Raw genomic sequence first — 21,599 nt, 5'->3', positions numbered from 1 at the left:
TTTTTTAAGGCTGTATGTATGTAAGCATACACATTTGTTGTTGCTCAGTCACTCAGTCATATATGATTCTTCACAGCCCCATGGACTGCAGCACACAAGGCCTCCCTGTCCCTCACCATCTCCTGGAGTTTGTCCAAGTTCGTGTCTATTGCATTGGTGATGCCAAACAGCCATCTCATCCTCTGATGCCCTCTTCACCTTCTGCCTTCAATCCTTCCCAGCATCAGGGTCTTTTCTAACGAGTCAACTGTTCCCATCAGGTGACCAAAATATTGAAGTTTCAGACTCAGCATCAGTCCTTCCAATGAGTATTCAGGGTTGATTTCCTTTAAGATTAACTAGTTTGATCTCTTTGTCCAAGGGACTCTCAAGTCTTCTCTGGCACCACAGTTCAAAGGTATCAATTCTTTGGTGTTCAGCCTTCTTTATGGTCCAACTCTCATATCCATATGTGACCACTGGAAAGACCATAGCCTTCACTATACGGACCTTTAGTCAGCAAAGTGATCTATTTGCTTTTCAACACACTGTCTAGGGTTCCTGCCCGAAGCAACTATCTTCTGATTTCATGGTGGCAGTTACCATCTGCAGTGATTTTAGAGTCCAATAAGAGAAAATCTGTTACTACTTCCACTTTTTTCCCTTCTATTTGATACAAAATGATGGAGCCAGATGTCATGATTTAAGTTTTTTTTTTTTTTAATATTAGTTTTAAACCAGCTTTTTCGCTCTCCTCCTTCACCTTCATCAAGAGATTCTTTAGTTCCTCTTCACCCTCTGCTGTAATATTGGTATTATCCACATATCTGAGGTTGTTATTTCTCCCACCAATTTTGATTCCAGATTTTAACTCATCCTGCCTGGTATTTCTCATGATGTGCTCAGTGTATAAGTTAAATAAACAGGGTGACAACAAATAGCCTTGTACTCCTTTCTCAATCATGCACCAATCAGTTCTCCCATACAGAGATGTAACTGTTGCTTCTTTACCCACATACAAGTTTCTCAGGAGACAGGTTATGTGGTCTGGTATTCCCATCTCTTTAAGAGTTTCCACAGTTTGTTATGATCCACACAGACAAAGGCTTATCAATGAAACAGTGGTAGATGCTTTTACAGAATTCCCTTGCTTTCTCTATGATCCAGTGAATGTTGGCAATTTGATTTCTGGTTCCTTTGCCTTTTCTAAACCCAGCTTGGGCATCTGGGATTTCTTGGTTCATGTCATGTTGCAGCCTAGCATGCAAGATTTTGAGCATGAGCTTACTAGCATGGGAGATGAGTGCAATTGTCCACTGGTTTGAGCATTCTTTAGTACTCCCCTTCTTGGTCACTGGGATTAGGATTGACCTTTTCCAGTCCTGTGTCCACTGCTGGGTTTTCCGGATTTGCTGACATATTGAGTGCAGCACTTTGGTAGTAGCATCTCTTAGGATTTTAAATAGCTCTACTGGAATTCCATCACATCCACTAGCTCTACTGACAGCAGTGCTTCCTGCTGTCACACTTGACTTCACACTCCAGAATGTCTGGGTCTGGATGGCTGACCACACCATTGTGGTTATCAGGTTCATTTGGATCTTTTTGTATAGTTCTTCTATGTATTCTTTCCATCTCTTCTTGATCTCTTCTGCTTCTACTAGGTCTACCATTTCTGTCCTTTGTTGTGCTCATCTTTGGGAGAAATGTTCCCTTGATATTTTCAATTTTCCTGAAGAGATCTTTAGTCTTTCCCTTTATGTTATTTTCCTCTGTTTCTTTGCACTGTTCATTGAAGAAGGTCTTCTTGTCTCTTCTTGCTGTTGTTCGGCAATGTTTGGTGTGGCTATGGGTTCATAGTCTGTGAAGCAAAGAATTCACTCCAGGACCAAAGGAACACAGTTGCTAATGTCTTTGCAGCAGAGTAACAGTTTTATTTAGAGTTAAGAAGTAACCAGAAGAGGGTAGGGAGAGTCCTATCTTCAGCCTTTAAGACATCTTATTATATACTTTTTGACCTGTTACTAAAAATAACTATTGTATAGGATTGCACAGTTAACATTAGGTCAGTTTGTTTCCCTTAGATCTTGTGAGGAAGTTTGGTCTTCCTAACAATATCAAGGAGCCTGTTCCTATGGCACCTTTATTATCAATTAACCAGTTTCCCAGTCTTGCTTCTGTTGTGGGTAATTGGCCATAAATTCCAAACAGCCATCAGTTCCAAAACATGCGTGACTATGTGACTAGGCCCATGGAAACTCCCTATCAACCTGCCTAAGGCATGTTATCAATATTTTCTGGAACTCTGCATTTAGTTGAGTTTGAGTACACTCTGGGAGTTCATGATGGACAGGGTAGCCTGGCGTACGTACTGCAGTCCATGGAGTCACAAAGAGTCGGACATGACTGAGTGACTGAACTGAACTGAACTGAACTGAAACTTTCCCTTTCTCCCTTGCTTTTTGCTTCTCTTCTTTCTTCATCTATTTGTAAAGCCTCTTCAGATAACCACTTTGCCTTCTTCCTTTTCTTTTCCTTTGAGATGGACTTGTTCACTGCCTGCTGTACAAAGTTACGGACTTATGTCCATAGTTCTTCAGGTCCATTGTTTACTAGGTCTAATTCCTTGAATCTACTTCTCACATCTATTGCATATTCATAGGGGATTTAAGTCATAACTGGCTGGCATAATGGTTTTCCCCACTTTTGTTAATTTGGGCCTGTATTATTTGCTGTGAAAAGCTGATGATCTGAGTCACAGTCAGCACCAGGTCTTGCTTTTGTTGACTGTATACAGCTTCTCCATCTTTGGCTACAAATACTGTAATCAATTTGATTTCTGTATTGACCATTTGGTGATGTCCATGTGTAACGTTGCCTCTTGTGTTGTTGAAAAGGGTGTTTTCTATGACTGGTGCAGTCTCTTGGCAGAATTCAGAGGATGAGCAAAAGGTGATATATATATGTGGGTTTTCCTAGGTGGCTAAGGGGTAAAGAATCTGCCTGCCAATGCAAGAGACACAGACACAGGTTCAATCCCTGAGTCAGAAAGATCCCCTGGAGGAGGAAATGGCTACTGGCTCCAATATTCTTGCTTGAGAAATCCCATAGACAGAGGAGGTGGGCTACAGTCCACGTAATTGCAAAAGAGTCAGACATGATTTAGTGACTAAAGGACAACAGCAATATATCTCACCTTTTTCTCATCCATTCATCTATCAATGATGCTTATGTTTCTCCTATTTCTTGGCTATTGTAGATAATGCTGCAATGAAAATGTGGGTGCTGATATTTTTTCAAGTTAGTGTTTTCACTTCATTTGGAAAAATGCCCAGAAGTGGAATTGCTAAACCTGGTGAATATCACTTTAAACAATTCTCTTCCAGCATGTATCTACACATTAAAATGATTAATGTAACTTTTTGTAATGACATGCCACTGTCATTCAAGTCCCAGAGGATTATCTGTAAAAAGCAGAAGAGTAAATAGTCTAATGATTACTGTTTTGAAAAAGTCAGTGAAGTCGCTCAGTCGTGTTCAACTCTTCGTGACCCCATGGATTGCAGCCTACCAGGCTTCTCCGACCATGGGATTTTCCAGGCAAGAGTACTGGAGTGGGGTGCCATTTCCTTCTCCAATGCATGAAAGTGAAAAGTGAAAGTGAAGTCGCTCAGTTGTGTCCAACCCTCAGCGACCCCATGGACTGCAGCCTTCCAGGCTCCTCTGTCCATGGGATTTTCCAACCAACTGAAAATTAGACTGTTAGATAAAAAATTTCAGCTTAATACACTTGCTTAACTGTAAATACTGGAAAATAATTGCCATATGCTCCATTATATTATATGCTGCTGCTAAGTCGCTTCAGTAGTGTCCGACTCTGTGCGATCCCATAGATGGCCTCCTACCAGGCTCCTCTGTCCCTGGGATTCCCCAGGCAAGAACACTGGAGTGGGTTGCCATTTCCTTCTCCAATGCATGAAAGTGAAAAGTGAAAGTGAAGTTGCTCAGTCGTGTCCAACTCTTAGCAACCTCATGGATTGCAGCCTACCAGGCTCCTCTGCCCATGAGATTTTCCAGGAAAGAGTACTGGAGTGGGGTGCCATTGCCTTCTCTGATTATATTATGTAATATATTATAAATTATAGTATAGGTTCAGTTCGGTTCAGTTCAGTCACTCAGTCATGTCCAATTCTTTGCGACCCCATGAATCTCAGCACACCAAGCCTCCCTGTCCATCACCAACTCGTGGGGTTCACCCAGACTCACATCCATTGAGTCAGTGATGCCATCTAGCCATCCCATCCTCTGTCGTCCCCTTCTCCTCCTGCCCCCAATCCCTCCCAGCATCAGAGTCTTTTCCAATGAGTCAACTCTTCACAAGAGATGGCCAAAGTATTGGAGTTTCAGCTTTAGCATCATTCCTTCCAAAGAAATCTCAGGACTGATCTTCCGAATGGACTGGTTGGATCTCCTTGCAGTCCAAGGGACTCTCAGGATTCTTCTCCAACACCACAGTTCAAAAGCATCAATTCTTCAGCACTCATCTTTCTTCACAGTCCAACTCTCACGTCCATATATGACCACTGGAAAAACCATAGCCTTGATTAGATGGACCTTTGTTGGCAAAGTAATGTCTCTGCTTTTCAATATGCTATCTAGGTTGGTCATAACTTTTCTTCCAAGGAGTAAGCGTCTCTTAATTTCATGGCTGCAGTGACCATCTGCAGTGATTTTGGAGCCCCCAAAAATAAAGTCTGACACTGTTTCCACTGTTTCCCCATCTATTTCCCATGAACTGATGGGACCAGATGCCATGATCTTCGTTTTCTGAATGTTGAGCTTTAAGCCAACTTTTTCACTCTCCTCTTTCGCCTTCATCATTATAATACAAATTCTATTATAAATTGTTAGGGAGTGATATATTACTTTATATACCAAATGTCTGGCATAGTATTTGACACAGTTCAGTTATTTTAATACCTTTAGTAGTAAGATTAATAAGCATCTATCTTCCCTATCCCTGAAGTTTGTTCAGTCAGAATGTTTGAACCACTCATTTCATACCTAAACTTTAGAAACTCTACAGACAGAGTGTATACACAGTGGAATTAGCTGTACTTGGGAGAATTATTTAAATCCCTTATTGACTTGCAAGATGCATCCACCTTGATGTTTTCACAGGGACTTATTTCACTGATGATGATCAAAAGAGGTATGTTAGGCTTTGATCAGAGCAAATCTAAAGAAAGCTGGGAATCTGCAAATATGCTGTGATTAAAATTCTTTCTCCATCTTCTCTTAGTGAAATGAGGAAAGTAAAATACTGACTGCTGTCTTATAATTAGTGTGAGAGAAAGTAAGAAAGGTTCTTATTTAAAGAAAATTGAGTTAGGGCTAGCACAAAACAAAAATGTAATACTAGGCTCCTGTTATTATTGAAATTGGGGGATCCAGTTTTCCAGACAATAAGTGAATGCAGTCTCTTCAGTTGCTTATGGTAATGTGTAGGCCAACCTGCTGCAATAGCCCTGTCAAGGAAGGCTATTTGAGAATAACCCTTACACTTAATGGACTGCACTTTTTGGCTATGGTTAGTCTGTGTTACCTCTTCAGTCAGAGAAATTTCTTATTAGAAAGTTTATAGACTTCCAGGATAACACTGAAGATCACAATTATTTTTTTCAGGAGCATTCTACTTAACATAGAATTGTTTGGAATCAGATGATTTTAGTAACTTGTCAAGGTAGAAGGTTGGTCAAGGTATGATAAGCTTGAACTAGGTACTTGAATTACATTAGGAAATACTTTCAGTTGTATGAAATTAAAACAAGATAGCAAGACAATACATTTTGAGTATATATATTTTAGGACAGTATGTGAGAGTATCATGAATTCTGTATATAATTGCTTGTACCATATACAACAATTGAAATTATGAATCATTCTCAGAAATTCAGAAAAGAACTAATAAGACTGTCAACCAGTAAAATGACTTTTGGGAAGGAAAGAGAATAGTTAAATAGAAGGGTTTTAGGCAATATTACAATAATGTACATTATCTGATGATGCTGTGGATGTGGAGTTGACTGAGAAAATAAGAAACTTTGCTAAATAGAATTACCAGTGGATCTACTATCACAGACAAGAAGAAAAATTTTAGGAGTATTTATTAATTGATACCATAGTTTCCAAATTAGTTGGAATCAGATTAAATAGAAGTGGCTTAAAACTTAAGTATAGATACAAAAATACATACCTTGTACCACCAATGAAAAGTAGAAGACATAAGCCAAATACAGGTGTGAAAATGATAATAAGAAAGAGCAAGTTCAAATATAAATGTATGATTTGAATTATCAATGGAACATTCAAGTTATGCTTCTTAATTGAGTCAAAATGACCTTACCATAACGTCCAAGATCCCAAATTATTTGTGTAATAGAATTCTACTATTAACCATGATTGGAAAGAGGGCTTCCCTGGCAGCTAAGTTGGAAAAGAATCTGCCTGCAATGCAGTTCAGTTCCTGGGTGGACAAGATCTGGTTGAGAAGGGATAGGCTACCCACTGTAGCATTCTTGGGCATCCCTCATGGTTCAGCTGGTAAAGAATCCACCTGCAATGAGGGAGACCTGGGTTGGGAAGATTCCCTGGAGAAGGGAACAGCTACCCACTCCAGTATTCTGGCCTGGAGAATTCCATGGGGTCGAAAGAGTCAGACACGACTGAGTGACTTTCATTTTTATGACTGGAAATAAGCATGGATCTGGAATAAGTTATTTAGAAATATATGTTAGGTTGGTTGATAAGCAAAGATATTTCTGAAAGACAGTAAGTATTTATGAAGAGGATTAACATGCAAGTAATTTGAGATGTGATAGTGAATATATTTTTGCCTTTGTGCTGTATATTTTCAAGTTTCAGTACTGAAGATATTTTTTTAATTAATTAATAGATACTCTTAATTATAGTAAATTATCAATCACTTAAATAGTTATTGAACAGTTCGTAGGAGCTTTTAACCTGTTAATCATACCTGAGAAGAGATGCCACACATTTTTCTTGATTTTCTATAAGTTTATGAATCAGTATGACTATGAAGCCTTTAATCAACTACACAGATGGAAATTGATTAAAGTCTAATATGACCAATTAAAAACAAATTGTGTCAACTGTGGCCTGAGTAATTAGGTAAATCCTTGTGGAAGTAATAGGACTTAAGCTAGATTCTGAAGACTGAGTAATATTTTAATGAAAGCATCAGAGGTAAAGGCATTATATCACTGCTTTCTAAAGCCATAATATATTCAGATGAGAGGAAGAGATCAGAAGAACTAAATTATGAAATACAGAATAATGTGCACTAAGTTATTAGAGAAAGTGGCTGAATGGCTAGAATGTAGTTATATTGTAAAATTTATGGCTTGCTAGTCTGAGGCTATTGAATAATGTCTTCCAAACAATAAGAAATTAAAGCAGGTTTTGAAAATAACCTAGATATGAGTAAATTAATGACGATGTTCTAAGGGGTGGGGAGAAGGGTAGGCTTGAGTAGAATAGATTAGTGATAAGAGAAGCTGCAGGTATCCAGGATCTGGATTATAGCACCTGGCACAAAACATGCGCTACATAAATAGGTGCGAACTACTTACTAAATGAATGTATGAATGACTCCAAGGTCTGAAGCCTACATAGGATGCAATAAAAATTTTCAGGATGAAAGCATAGTGCATGCAGGACACAGGATTGCTTCTTTGAGCCTTAGAAACGCTGACCTTGCAAACCACCTTAGAAATGCAAATCCATGTTAAATAAATGCAAGTTAATAATAAATTATGAATGCATGAAATCTATTTTAACTTATCACTAATAGGAACTATCATTTGAGTTAATTTTTATGAGCTCTGCTTCTTTTGATTATGTCATTATTCTTGTCTATTTGTACTGTCAGCTTAGCCAATTACTTTTCATCTTAAAGCAATCAAATATTTCTGTGTTCAGAATAGAATTAATGAAATTGCTTCTCATTTTGTAAATGGTTTCTTCCAAATACTTGAGCAGGAATCATTCAAATGTATCATTTGGATATATCAGATGTAAGTTTTAGCATGTTGGTAATTTGTGTTTTCATTGTGACATGATAGCACTGAAAGAGAACATAAAAAGCTCTGTCTACTTTCCTCACTTAATTAAAAATAAAAATAACATCCTCACATTTTATTCAGAATCATTGGTGTGTCAGTGGAAAGAACTAGAAGATATTTCATTTTCTTAAAATTTCATGATTCTATTGTTAAAATTCTTTTCATCTAATGTTAATGGGATTTTAGGTGAAACATGTGTGTCTGGCTGCTTATATAGATGAGTTTTTTTTAGGCTGCAGGCAGATGTTCTGGCCACGGTTGATCTCATTTTCTTGCACAAACTTAGGCTGTTTCAGTCACAAGCAGATACTGAAGTAATTAATGAAGGACTGCAAAAATCAGTGAAACAATGTTTGAGCCTGGTTGTCCATTTTCCTCTCTCTCTCTTTTTGAAAATCTATCAAATAGGTTGGAAATATATAGAAAACTTCTCTAGGCATGAAACAACTTATGGTTTCCCTTGGGAGGTGGGACAGCCCTATCTATGAGCTCTCCTATGAATCCTGTTTATTTATTGTGATGTCACAAAGTTCTGTGATAAATAAAGTCTCTCCTTTGACCAGCACTTTCCACTCACTGTTAAAGAGGCTCAAGGCTCAAGGTCACTCTCAGTGTGACTGCTATATCATTGTTTCCTTGTAGAATATCTTAGATAAATAAACCACATAAAAATTTTAAAAAAAAAGTATTTTATTTGCATCCCCTATTTATAAGACATTGAAGTAAAAATAATTTTCCTGTAGTTTAGGGAATATGATAATATTGTATCACTTATTTATTTTGTCAAGCAGAAAACTTGAAAGACCATGTATGAAGCTGTCATTTGTTCTGTAGGGACTGTCACTTCTAATAGGAATTAACTTTGTTTCATAGTTTCAAATTTTGTGAGTTGATTATTTTAGCACAACACCTAATGGCAAAGTGAGTTTCAAGTACTGTGAAATAATATGAGATATATAAAATTTTGTCACTCATGAATGTAAGAAAATTCATAACTTTGACAGCCCAAGGATATAGTCTTAGAAGACTTAATACATTCTTTGGTCCACAATAAGTGCAAATTTATCTTTCTTTGTGTATTCAACATTGCATTCCATTTTCCAATGGATCTTTAGTCAGATATAAGGTACAGAAAGGTGTATTTGCAATGTTTTCTATAGATTCTGTTGGTTACTGTGCTTTTCAATACAATGTTACTCTTACTTAAAGAACATCTTTTAATATAGTTGTATTTACTTCCAGCCACTAACATTTTAGAAAAGTGTTGCTATAATTTATATTTCTCTAATATTTTTATTTTATATTTTAAGAAGTCTAGATATAATGCATATTTCTGTAATGTAGATATTTTATGATTTACTGAAAAATTAAAGTTGTATACTCTCTGTGTAATAAAAGTAGGTTGTACAGCACAAATAATTTGTGCATTTGATTTTGTTTGCTTATGATGAAATGTTGGGTCTTCCCTCATAGCTCAGAAGAACCTGCCTGCAATTCAGGAAACCCAGGTTTAATTTCTGGGTTGGGAAGATCCCCTGGAGAAGGCATCGACAACCCACTCCAGTATTTTTCGCTGTAGAATCCCATGGACAGAGGAGCCTGGCAGGCTACAGTCCATGGGTTTCAAGAGTCAGCTAGGACTTAACAACTAAGCCATCACCAAGATGAAATGTTACAAAGTTACAATTTAAGGGAGCACTCATACTTGCAAGTTACTGCAGAGAATCATGACAAAGATTCTAGCCGAGGGTATTTTCTTTGAAACATTAAGTTATAAGCTATACAGAAATAAGACAATTTTTTAAAATATTTTCTTCTTTAGAGGTTGGAAAAACTGCAAATCTAGATACTTGAATAATACATTTCATTTTAATGGAGTAATATTTTCAGAATCATAATTTCTAATTTATGGAAAGCATTTGAAATAAATTCATATAAATAATTTTGGAAAATGCAGTTTGAGTTAGTATCTATGTATAAGAATGCAAATTAAAATATATTAAATATTTTTATATTGCTAAATATGAGATTCAATTTCTTAAATCTTAATAAATTGTATTTTAATAACAAATGTAATGGTCATTTGAAAGAAATATTGTTTTAATAACCATTTCTTTTTTGTTTTTTCATAATTAAAGTCTGTGATAAAGTAAGTGAAACTTTGAGCAGAGAAAAATAAAGCAATAATGTTTTAATATAAGAATTGTAGTGAGCATCTTTATTCTAATTAAAAGTTTATAGCATTTCTGGTAACTGGAACTTTCTGAGTTACTATTGAGTACTCTAGCTTTAATGAATACATTATTCTAGTTTTTAATATTAATCAATTCTGAGTATCATGCATGAGGTTTGCCTGGATGTTTATTAATCCAGTTATCTTCTGCAGCTATAGGGTTACGTTACAACTTACTGGTTATTATGCTATGCTAAGTCACTTCAGTCATGTCCGACTCTGTGCGACCCCATAGACGGCAGCCCAACAGGTTCCCCCGTCCCTGGGATTCTCCAGGCAAGAACACTGGAGTGGGCTGCCATTTCCTTCTCCAATGCATGAAAGTGAAAAGTGAAAGTGAAGTCGCTCAGTCGTGTCTGACCCTCAGCGACCCCATGGACTGCAGCCCTCCAGGCTCCTCCATCCATGGGATTTTCCAGGCAAGAGTACTGGAGTGGGGTGCCTTACTGGTTATTATTTACTCACAAAGGAAAATGACAAAGATTATAGAGAGATAGATCATATTTGCAAAGTAGCTGCCTAGCTGATGTGGATCTTTGGATGGAACAACCTCTTAGTATTTCACACAATGTTAATTATTAATATACCCTATGCTATCCTTCATATTAAGTCAGGATGTTTTTATTTCTGGCATATCTTTTACATAATAACATATTCTAAAACATTATTTTGTACATAGTGGGATTTTCTTTTTTTTCTTGAGATTTATACACAATTAATTTATAAGGACATAGCTATTGGTTACCTTAAGTGTAAGAACATACTAACAGTAAAGATATTGATTAAGTTCCAAGGATATTTTTTTGTAAACTAAATTATATTATGCTATCTTTGACCGGAAATAGTATTTGTATATAATATCCTAAGAATAAACTCTGATTTATAGATAATTACTGTACAAATTCTGGTGTATAAACATGAGTGTGTTTCAAAGTAGTAGACAATTATTGAAACATTGATATATTTTTCTAAATGGGACAGAGCAAAAGAAATGTCAGAGTAGTTTAAGTTTCTCAAAAATTTAAAAATACAAAAAAGTAACTTCTATTGCATAGGGAGGACCAAAATTTGTGTTAGTCTTTGATCATTTCAGAAAATCTAAAAATAGCTCAAGTTTAGGAAACAGATTAACTACCTATTACTCTCAATTTGGACCTGAGTTTGGAATGGAATAATCCTAAAAACTGTTGTCATGGAATATGAAATGGAGACCCAAGTGATATAGTACCCATATGCAAGAAATATTTACAAGTTACAGTTTGAAACAGTTTGAAAACAGTACAGTGATTAAGAAGAATTTAACTTCTTTCAAAATAAAGAATGTTGTCAACTGGTTGAGTACACCAAAGTTAAGAAATTTTACAGAATGATTTGTTAATAAAATGGAAAATATCATTTAAATACAGAATATCTTGGTCATTTTTTAGAAATAAAGTACAAATTTTAAGTTTATTTTGTATATCTTTCAGGTCATGTTTGTTTGTTGTTGTTGTTTTTCTTTCCCTTTTGGACTTGCTATGGGCTGATATTTATTTAAAGAAACAAGAAAAACAGGAATATTTTCTTCAAAAGGCCAGAGTTAAATAAACCATGTGCTTCCTGAGAAAGGCTTTCTCACTTTTATATCATTTAGAACATTTTAGTTCATCAGATTAGACAGTTTACACTTGGAGGTGGAACCGAGAAACAAAACAGGGAGATGTTGGTAGATGTAATTAGTGCCAGAGCAAACTTGCCAGCCTCATGATGGGATGAAGGGTGTCCAGGGAAGTGTCAGTCCTTCTTACTCAGGAGCCCTAGAACATGTGGCCTGGAAAGTTGGAGAGAGAATGAAGCAGAGGTGCATTAAACCAAAACAAACTTTACTCTCTTTCTAACAGCTGATCTTTTTGCCAGGCCCTCTGTGTAAAGCTTTTAAATCTGTTGGCTTCATCTCTATTTCGAACCATTTGTGATATGTGCAGATAGGTGAGGACTTTGGGCATTGAAGAGATCTGGAGAAGTCAGCCTGTAAATAAAAATTTGAAATTTAAGACAAGCCTTACTCAAAACCAGTGGGTAACCACACATGCAGTGAGATCTAGAGAGTCTGAGATCTAAGTTCTAGCTATAAGGAGTTCCTTTTCTTTTTATTTTTAATTGACATTTGGGGGTTTTGTTTGTGTGTGTGTGTGTGTGTGTGAGTGTGTGTGTGTTTTATATTGGAGTATAATCAACTAACAATGTTGTTTGTTTCAGGTGCACAGCAAAGCGAATCAATTATAAATATATAGGTATTCTTTTTCAAGTTCTAGGACATACTTCGAAATAAATAGTATATAATATGTTTTTATGGATATATCTATCAACATTAAGAAATTCATTTCCCATTTGAAATTATTACTTGAAAGTATTTTAAACCTAGGCACTCAGAGTTGACTGTCCTCTGAAACTCCATTTTTACAGAATTCCTTTCATTTTCTTTTATAATTTTTTTTAATTTATAAAAATTTTGAAATAAATCTTATATACTTTGCATGTGTATTTAGAAATAGATACATATTTAGTTATTCAAGTAGATGATAAGGTCAGTGCTTTTACCTTCAACTTTATCATCAATGTATATATCATCTTATTGAATTCTAAAAATTATAACAATTCCCTTAAGCAAACAAATGAGTTTGTTCCTGGTTTTTCATGGATTGACTCCTTGCCAGGAAAGAAAAATCTTTTTCCTTTCTGTTGGGCTCTGCTATTGTCCCAGAGAAAGAATTGCCCCTCTATTTCCCCAAATCTATTTCATTAATGTTTCTATTTATTAATATTTTATAAGTAAAATAGTAGTCCCTTAAGAAACATGTAGGAAGGCAACAAAGTTTTAGTATATAAGACAAAAAGTATAAGCAAGACTCTAATTAAACATCTTCCAAAGCACCTAGTAACTCTAATACTTTTTTTTTTAACTTCATAGCATCTTTTTTTAAATTGGAGAATAATCAAGTAACTGATATGTTTTTGTGTTCTCTCTTATACTTCAAACAGTAATTTATTTATTGCAGTAGTTAAATAAATTTATTTGATTATGGTTCAAATCAATTTCTAAATTATATGTTGTCATCATTTATTAACTTATTCACTCAGTAAACATTTATGTACCAATGTGGTACAGTGTCTTACCAATGAGAAGAAAAGGTCAGTGAGTCAATGTTAATGTTTCTACTTATAAATTTTCTAAATCCATGCAACATATTTAACTCTCTTGAAATAAAATAGGTTTCATGAACAAAAAAAGAGAATACGATACTGAAAGAGTCAAGGAAAAAGAAAATGCAAAGAAGGGCAGAGAAAGAAGAAAGTAAAAGATATTTTGGATATATTCAAAAAAATGTACAGAAAAAGAATTTGTGGAGATGATAACATTTCATAGTTAAAAAAAAAGAGGAATAATATAAAATTCTGGTCTCCCTCAGGTGCTGGATTTTTGGTAATTTTTATTTATTTATTTCAGTTTCACTATTGGAAACTATTACTTTGCCTGAAGTAAAGTTTTTCAATGGTTTGCATAATTAAAAAGGTGTTATGAGTATAATTTTCTATTTTTATTGAATTGTTTTAATTTGAAAGGGATTAAAACTATGCTTGAACATATTAAATTATTATATCTTTTAAAACTTTAAAAGCTTTAAAGTGGCTTGGAATACATTAAAGTATGTGACTATTTATGATAGGTTTGTTAGGGCTTAATTTGTTGCAGAATTTTCTTTTTAATCTACTTTACCAGAAATGTTTATGGCCAAAAAGGCAACTATATTTGATTTATGAACAGATTTTATAAAAAGGAAATGAAACTGAAAATTGATATTTAGAAGTTTCTTTGTACTCTGAATGGCAAAATAATAATAAATAATATGGAATCAAAAATAATATCTTTTCTGTTTTTCTTAGCCATGCATTTAACTCATATTTATTTCTCAATGTAATCAATTCTTATTATATTTTTCATCCCTGTCAGTAGAAGGGCAATATCAAATCTACTAAGCTTCTAATTTTCTAATTAGATATGCTCATACTATAAAAACCATTATTAACATATATGTGTATTATTCACAGATATTGGCAGACCTAGAAAACCATGCATTATTTAAGAATGATCTGGAATGTCAAAAGCTGATTCTAGAAGCAATGAAGTACCATCTGTTGCCAGAAAGAAGAACTTTAATGCAAAGTCCAAGAACTAAACCTAGAAAATCTACAGTCGGAACTCTGTATGCTGTGGGAGGAATGGATAACAATAAAGGTATTTAGTGCCAGATCTTTAATAATAGTCACCTGGTATCATACCATAACATGAATTTACTATTGTAATTTGTGTAATAACAACAAACTTCACAGAAACTTAGCTTTATTCATTAAAATTTTAGATTTAGGAAAATATTTTGATGCCTCATTTTTCCTTTTTTTTCAATCTGTAGTTACTGCTGCTTCTTCTTTTTCATCTTTAAATCTTTTATCTCTTTGCATTATGTACAAGATTTCATATAAAATTTTAAAAAAATTGAAAGCACTTACAAAACACAGACCAAATGATTTGTTGGATATCTTGAAAAATGTATTTCTATTCTAAGTAAGTATATTTATATTCTAGTCTAAGTAAAGTAAAATGTATTTCTATTTCTAAATGCAATGTGTCAGCCCTATGCTTGCTGAGAGTAACATTTATGTAATAGAGAGTCTCTGCTTTTGAAGAATTTAGAACCTCTTACAGAACAGAGGGCTTCCCAGGTAGCACGGTGGTTAAGAACCTGCCTGCCAACGCAGGAGACATAAGAGAATTGGTTTCCATTTCTGGGTTAGGAAGATCCCCTGAAGGAGGGCATGGTAACTCACTCCAATATTCTGCCTGAAGAATCCTGGGCCAGAGGAGCTTGGTGGGCTACCATTCATAGCGTTGCAAAAAGTCAGACATGACTGGTGACACCACAGACACATGCACAGAAGCCGAAAAAAATAGACAATTATCAATGAGGGTACTGACTTGGCAGGTATCATTTTTAAGTTTAATTTTCTTTTTTTTTTTCCGCATGAAATATTTTTTCCATTTCTTAAAACAAAAGCAGGTACACTTTATAGTAAGTCTCAGATTTGATAAATGGGCAGTGATTTTGTACACGTATATAAAAATTTAAGTTCAAATTTATAATATTTGCTTTTAAAGAACACTGCATTCTACAGAAAGAATGCCCATATAAGATCAATTCCATTTGTACCTCTGCACATATCATTTAAAAATAAAAACAGAAAGAACAGTGATTAAATCAGGCAAGCCTGTGGCTAAGATTAAACAGTAAACAATTATCAATATAAAAATTAACATTAATATAAAAATCATTATCCTATTAATTAGCCAAAAGACATGGCTAATTTAAATTTAAAAATTTAGTGACTTTAAATACAATTGCCATAGCATAAAGTAGTATGAGTACAGGGAGTGCACTGAGTTAAGCTGTTTCCCATCATCCCCATACCATCCCCCCAATCCTGGTCCACAAACCAGTCCCTGATGCCAAAAAGGTTGGGGATCACTGGTCCAAAGGATTAAAAGAGTGTGACAAAACAAAAGGTTTAAAAAAACATTCCTGATTAAGTCAGAGATAAAACAGGAAAAAAAAAAAAATTGGTGGAACCTTTAGGAATTCTTACCATACCCACAACCCTCTAGGAATTGGATATTAAATATATCCCAAACTTAGATAAAAACCCAACATTTAATACCAAACCTCAGAGAACCTAGTTTTCCTGCTGTAGCATAAAATTAGAGAAGCCAATGTTTCAAGAGATTTAAATAACTAGGACATTTTCAAGGTAATCGTTGTATTTGCATCATGCCTTTACTACTTAAAAAGTGTTTTCTACACCTTATTAACTTGTGTTATCTCTAAATGACCATTAGGATTTTATCTTAAAATTGTTATTTCTTTTCTTGAAAGATAATGAGGAAAAGGAAATTAAAATGTAAAAAGAGGCAGAGAAATCAAAAGAAAAAATGTAGCAAAAATTAGAATTTATTTTGCATGACTAATTTGAAAAATAAAGCAATACAATGATAATGACACAATATGTTAGAATATAATGATATAGAATACTTAGCGTGTTTTTTGGAATTTTTTTACATATTTATATTGTGCCTTATGAAGCTATATAAACATTTTGTTGAGTTCCTCTTCAGTTCCATAATTACTGGGATTCAGGTGATATTCCATAGCATTGATAAGCTATGAGTACGACCCCTGTAGATTTTCTGTAGACATTGCAAAACTTCAGAGCATTTTTCTCTCCTTTCCCTTCCTTTCTTCTTATATTCACATGGAAGTACATGGATCCTACAATGATGCATTTTCCTGCACATCTATTTTGTTCCAGGCTCTGTGTTAAGAACTTGTGCACCATGTTGAACATTATGAATTATTACTCCTATCTCAGGGGCTTCTCATCTGGCGTTACTGGTAAAGAACCCACCTACCAATGCAGGAGACACAAGAAAGGCAGGTTCCATCCTTGGGTTGGGAAGGTCCCTTGGAGGAGGAAATGGCAACCCGGTCCAGTATTCTTGCCTGGAGAATCCCTTGACTAGAGGAACCTGGTGGGTTTATAGTCCATGGGGTCTCACAGAGTCAGACACAACAAGCAATTGAGCATGCACACATGCACCCCTACCTCACAGAGCTGCCAAGTTAATCTGGGAAAGTAAACAGTAAACAAAATATTTGTGAATAAAATGAGCTTGAGAAGAATGAGTTTGTGAGTACAATATCTATAATGCTTGGATGCTAACCTAGTCTAGTCTAGGAAAGTGGAGAAGTACAGAGAAAGTGTTCATTGTTGTTGTTCTTAGCTGAAATCTAAAGGATAATTAGACACTAGCTTAGCACATTATTAGAATGGTAGAGTAGGTGTGGCAGCAAATTCCAGACTAGAGATACATCAGATGTGAAGACTTATAGCTAAAGAAGCATGACATCTTCAAAACCAGAGAGAAATCCTTTCTGGCCGAAATATAGCCAGGGGAGAAGTAAAGCCAGCATGGTAGTGGAGGAAAGACACAGTCCATTTCAGGGAAAGGCTTAGCAAGATAGAGTCTGATTTGAAATCTAGACATCATGAAAGCAAGTGATATTCCAAGTGGAGTAGTCTTTGCAATCAGATGACTATTTAAATCCAGGAGTATAACTTAAAATCTCAGTTTAATTTACCCTTTCTCAATGCTATATTGTGTTTCTGTAGCAACTACAGTGATTAAATGTAAAGAGGCTAAATACAAGGCATTCCAACATGTTTGATTAGTGCCAAAGAGGACATCAGAGAACTCTGTAGCAAACTGCACTGACTTTCCTCATCGCATTATAGACTAAGGTCAAACCATCTAGGAACTTTGGTGGCATAGACTATAGGGATTCTATGACTTAATAGTGATGTGACACACAAGTGAACATAGGACAACAAGATATTCATATTATGGCATTTATATGAATACCATTATGTACTTGGCTTCCCTTGTGGCTCAACTGATAAAGAATCCACCTGCAATGCAGGAAACCTGGGTTCCATTCCTGGGTTGGGAAGATCCCCTGGAGAATGGAAAGGCTACCCACTCCAGTATTCTAGCCTGGAGAATTTTAGGAGCAAGCTCCAGAGCAAGCTCCAGAAGTTGGTGATGGACATAGGGTCTCAGTCCATGGGGTCACAAAGAGTTGGACAGGACTGAACGACTTTCGCTTTCACTTCCAAATGCCTTTTGCACCAATACAAACAGCATTCAAAAATTGGGAATCACATGATTTGAGAGAAAAGAATCAAGACATAAATGAAGTTGGCAGTATGTCTTAGAAAGTATGATTGATTCACTGCCGTAACTGGAATATACTGAAAAATATATCTTTAAAAATATAATTTAGAGTATGTGAAAGTTAAAATGTTAGTCACTCATTCGTGTTCCACTCTTTGTGACACCATGGACTCTGTCTGGAATTCTCTAGGCAAGAATACTGGAGTGGGTAGCCATTCAATTCTCCAGGGGATCTTCTTGACCTGGGGATCGATCCAGCATTGTAGTCAGATTCTTTACTGTCTGAGCCACCAGGAATCCTAATTTAGAGCATATTTCAGTTCAGTTATTCAGCCATGTTTGACTCTTTGAGACTCCATGGACTGCAGCATGCCAGGCTTCCCTGTCCACTACCAACCTCCTGAGCTTGCTCAAACTCATGTCCACTGAGTCAGTGATGCCATCCAATAATAATAATGAGACTGAATTTTTCTTTTTGTATTTTGAATTCTTCATGTATTTATTCATCAAATGTAATAATGAAGACTGACATTAGTTTCCTATTTTTTCAATTATTACATATTTTTATTTTAATTTCTTGAACTAATTGCCTACAGTATATGGTATAAAATTCAATAGAAATAACTTATGAGGTGCTTTACTCATTTTGTGCATTTTATAAGGAATAACAAATATCTTACAAGTTTGCTGTAAACATTTAGTAGGTAGCATAGCATACCTAACAATTTCTGAGCAAATGATGAATACCATGTAAGAGAACAAAAGCAGATTATGGAAAGCCTTATATTCTTTCAGAAATAATTTATTTTCTTTTTGACAGACACTTAGGTAATATGAAAATACCATCTTCCAAACAAGCTTTGAGTGATTTGAGACTAAGATGTAGTATCTGTGAGTGCTGCCCTACTCCTGATTTGCCTTCACTATTTGTAGAAAGGTCATTATTCTTTGGCCAGTCCTGTGTGCCATTTTATTTTCACCTCAGAAGAACCAGTTCTATCTAATTTTTAGCATCTGAGCTTCCATTTTCTGCCTGAATTTCTGTCTTTCTTTGTGTATCTTGCTGCTGCTGCTAAGTTGCTTCAGTTGTGTCCGACTCTGTGTGACCCCATAGAAGGCAGCCCACCAGGCTCCCCAGTCCCTGGGACTCTCCAGGCAAGAATACTGAAGTGGGTTGCCATTTCCTACTCCAGTGCATGAAAGTGAAAAGTGAAAGTGAAGTCACTCAGTCATGTCCAACTCTTCGCGACCCCATGGACTTCAGCCTACCAGGCTCCTCTGTCCATGGCATTTTCCAGGCAAGAGTGCTTGAGTGGGGTGCCATTGCCTTCTCTTTTATGTATCTTACAAATTAGCAAAGGCCCAGAACACAAGCAATGATGGTTTTTCATTCTTTTTTCATTCTTTTCTCTGAGTCTAAATCCTGACTACTTTGGTTGTGCTGGACTACAGTTAGTGTCTCCCCAGGCCCATGAGGGCTCCGCTCGTGGCTCAGTGGTAAAGAATTCAACTGCCAATTCAGGAGATGGGGGTTCAATCCCTGGGTAGGGAAGATCTTTTGGAGAAGGAAATGGCAACTCACTCCAGTATTCTTGCCTGGGAAATGCCACGGACAGAGGACCCTGTGGGCTATAGTCCATGCAGTCACAAAAAGTCGGACACAACTTAGCAACTAAACAACTAGAACAACAGCCCCCAAAGCTGTCAAGAAGCCGGGCCCAGCCAGTAATTCAAGGGTTCTTGATTCAATAGCACTGCTTGTGAATCAGTCCTTCAGAGGTGGCTCAGTGATAAATAATCTGTCTGGAATGAAGGAGACCACTGTTTATGCCCTGGGGAAGCGCATGGAAACTAACTCTAGTACTACTCTTGACTAGAGAATCCCAGGGACAGAGGAGCCTGGCATGCAGCAGTCCATAGGGTTGCACAGAGTCAGACATGACTGAAGCAACTAAGCAACAGCAGCAGAGAAGGGGAAATGGCAAAGAATGTTAGACTCAATTCAGTTCACATCCTTTCTATTTTGAATTTGTCCTCCTAAGTGTTAACAATCTTTTTTAGCCTCTAATGTCTTTAAACAGCTAAATTTTTTGTTTGAAGACTGTTGCCTTATAGTTACTCTTGCAGAGATAGTTCATCTGACACAAACTAAACCATCATAGTTAGCAGCAGAGGCCCTTGTGAATTTAGCTTGATGATTTTAACATGGTGCATTTCTGGAACTTCTCTTTGAATTTTTTGGAGATATATATGATAATGTTGATGTTCTCATCTTATTTGTTTTTTTAAAAAATTTCATCTATTATTACTTTAAATAGTTCATAGGTTTATTTTATATTATGTAGCTAGTAACTGTAACATCTAAAAGTTTGAGAGTTGATTGTTATTTCTGGCATTTATGTTAATGTTATACCTTGGGTAAGATTAGGTAAGATTATTTTGAAGTTATAGTTCATTTTATTACTCTGTGGCGTATTCAGGGTCATAATTGGAGATGTATCAACCTAAATACAGACATAATCTGAGAAATTGCCAGAAATTGGGTTTACACTAGAATAGTACAGTTGTTGCAATTTGGGAAAAGCAATCTCTAGTAAACTACAGGCTAGCCCATTCAGGGTTTGGAGTGGGCTGTATTTATGGGCAAGGAGTGCAAAGAGGACAGGCTCCAGCCAGAGTCCAGGAAAGTAGTTTATGGTCTTGAGGATAGTAAGAGATTCTTGGAAGATGGTCACTGGTAAAATTTGGCTTTTAAATCAGGCATTTTTGAGAAATGAGTCTCCGAGTTCTTGTGTCATCTTCCTGAGAGTGCATGCATTGAGAAAATCCATTTCATATTTTCTGGTTCCATTTTAGATTAAAATCCTTTCACACATCCCTCCGGCATGCATGAGTCAGCTTCAACCAAGAACTCTGACTACCTGTGACATACAGTCTCATCAATTCAGTTCAGTTCATTCCCTCAGTCATGTCAAACTCTTTGCAACCCCATGGACTGCAGCACGCCAGGTTTCCCTGCCATCACCAACTCCTGGAGTTTGCTCAAACTCATGTCCATCGAGTCGGTGATGCCATCCAACCATCTCATCCTCTGTCGTCCCCTTTCTTCCTGCCTTCAATCTTTCCCAGCATCAGAGTCTTTTCCAATGAGTCAGTTCTTCACATCAGATGGCCACAGTATTGGAGCTTCAGCTTCAGTCCTTTCAATGAATATTCAGGACTGATTTCCTTTAGGATTAACTGGTTTGATCTTCTTGCAGTCCAGGGAACTCTCAAGAGTCTTCTCCAACACCACAGTGCAAAAGCACCAGTTCTTCAGCGCTCAGCTTTCTTTATTCACACTCTTTATCTAGCTATCCAGCTCTCACATCCATATGTGACAAGTGGAAAAATCATAGCTTTGACTAGATGGACCTAGGCT

General features: G+C 36.0%; 1 protein-coding gene across 1 annotated transcript in view; it reads left to right on the top strand.

Moving 5' to 3' along the window:
• Positions 1-21,599, top strand: part of KLHL1 (kelch like family member 1) — a 524,949-nt gene that overhangs the window by 354,611 nt on the left and 148,739 nt on the right. The window contains exon 6 of the mRNA XM_027557663.1: positions 14,446-14,632. Coding sequence (XP_027413464.1) covers positions 14,446-14,632 — 187 coding nt within the window. The remainder of the gene's footprint in view (positions 1-14,445; positions 14,633-21,599) is intronic.

The sequence above is a fragment of the Bos indicus x Bos taurus genome, chromosome 12, assembly GCF_003369695.1.
Source record: "Bos indicus x Bos taurus breed Angus x Brahman F1 hybrid chromosome 12, Bos_hybrid_MaternalHap_v2.0, whole genome shotgun sequence".
NCBI classification, from domain to species: domain Eukaryota; kingdom Metazoa; phylum Chordata; class Mammalia; order Artiodactyla; family Bovidae; genus Bos; species Bos indicus x Bos taurus.
Note: the sequence above shows the minus strand (reverse complement) of the source record. Positions and strands in the feature narration are given on the sequence as shown.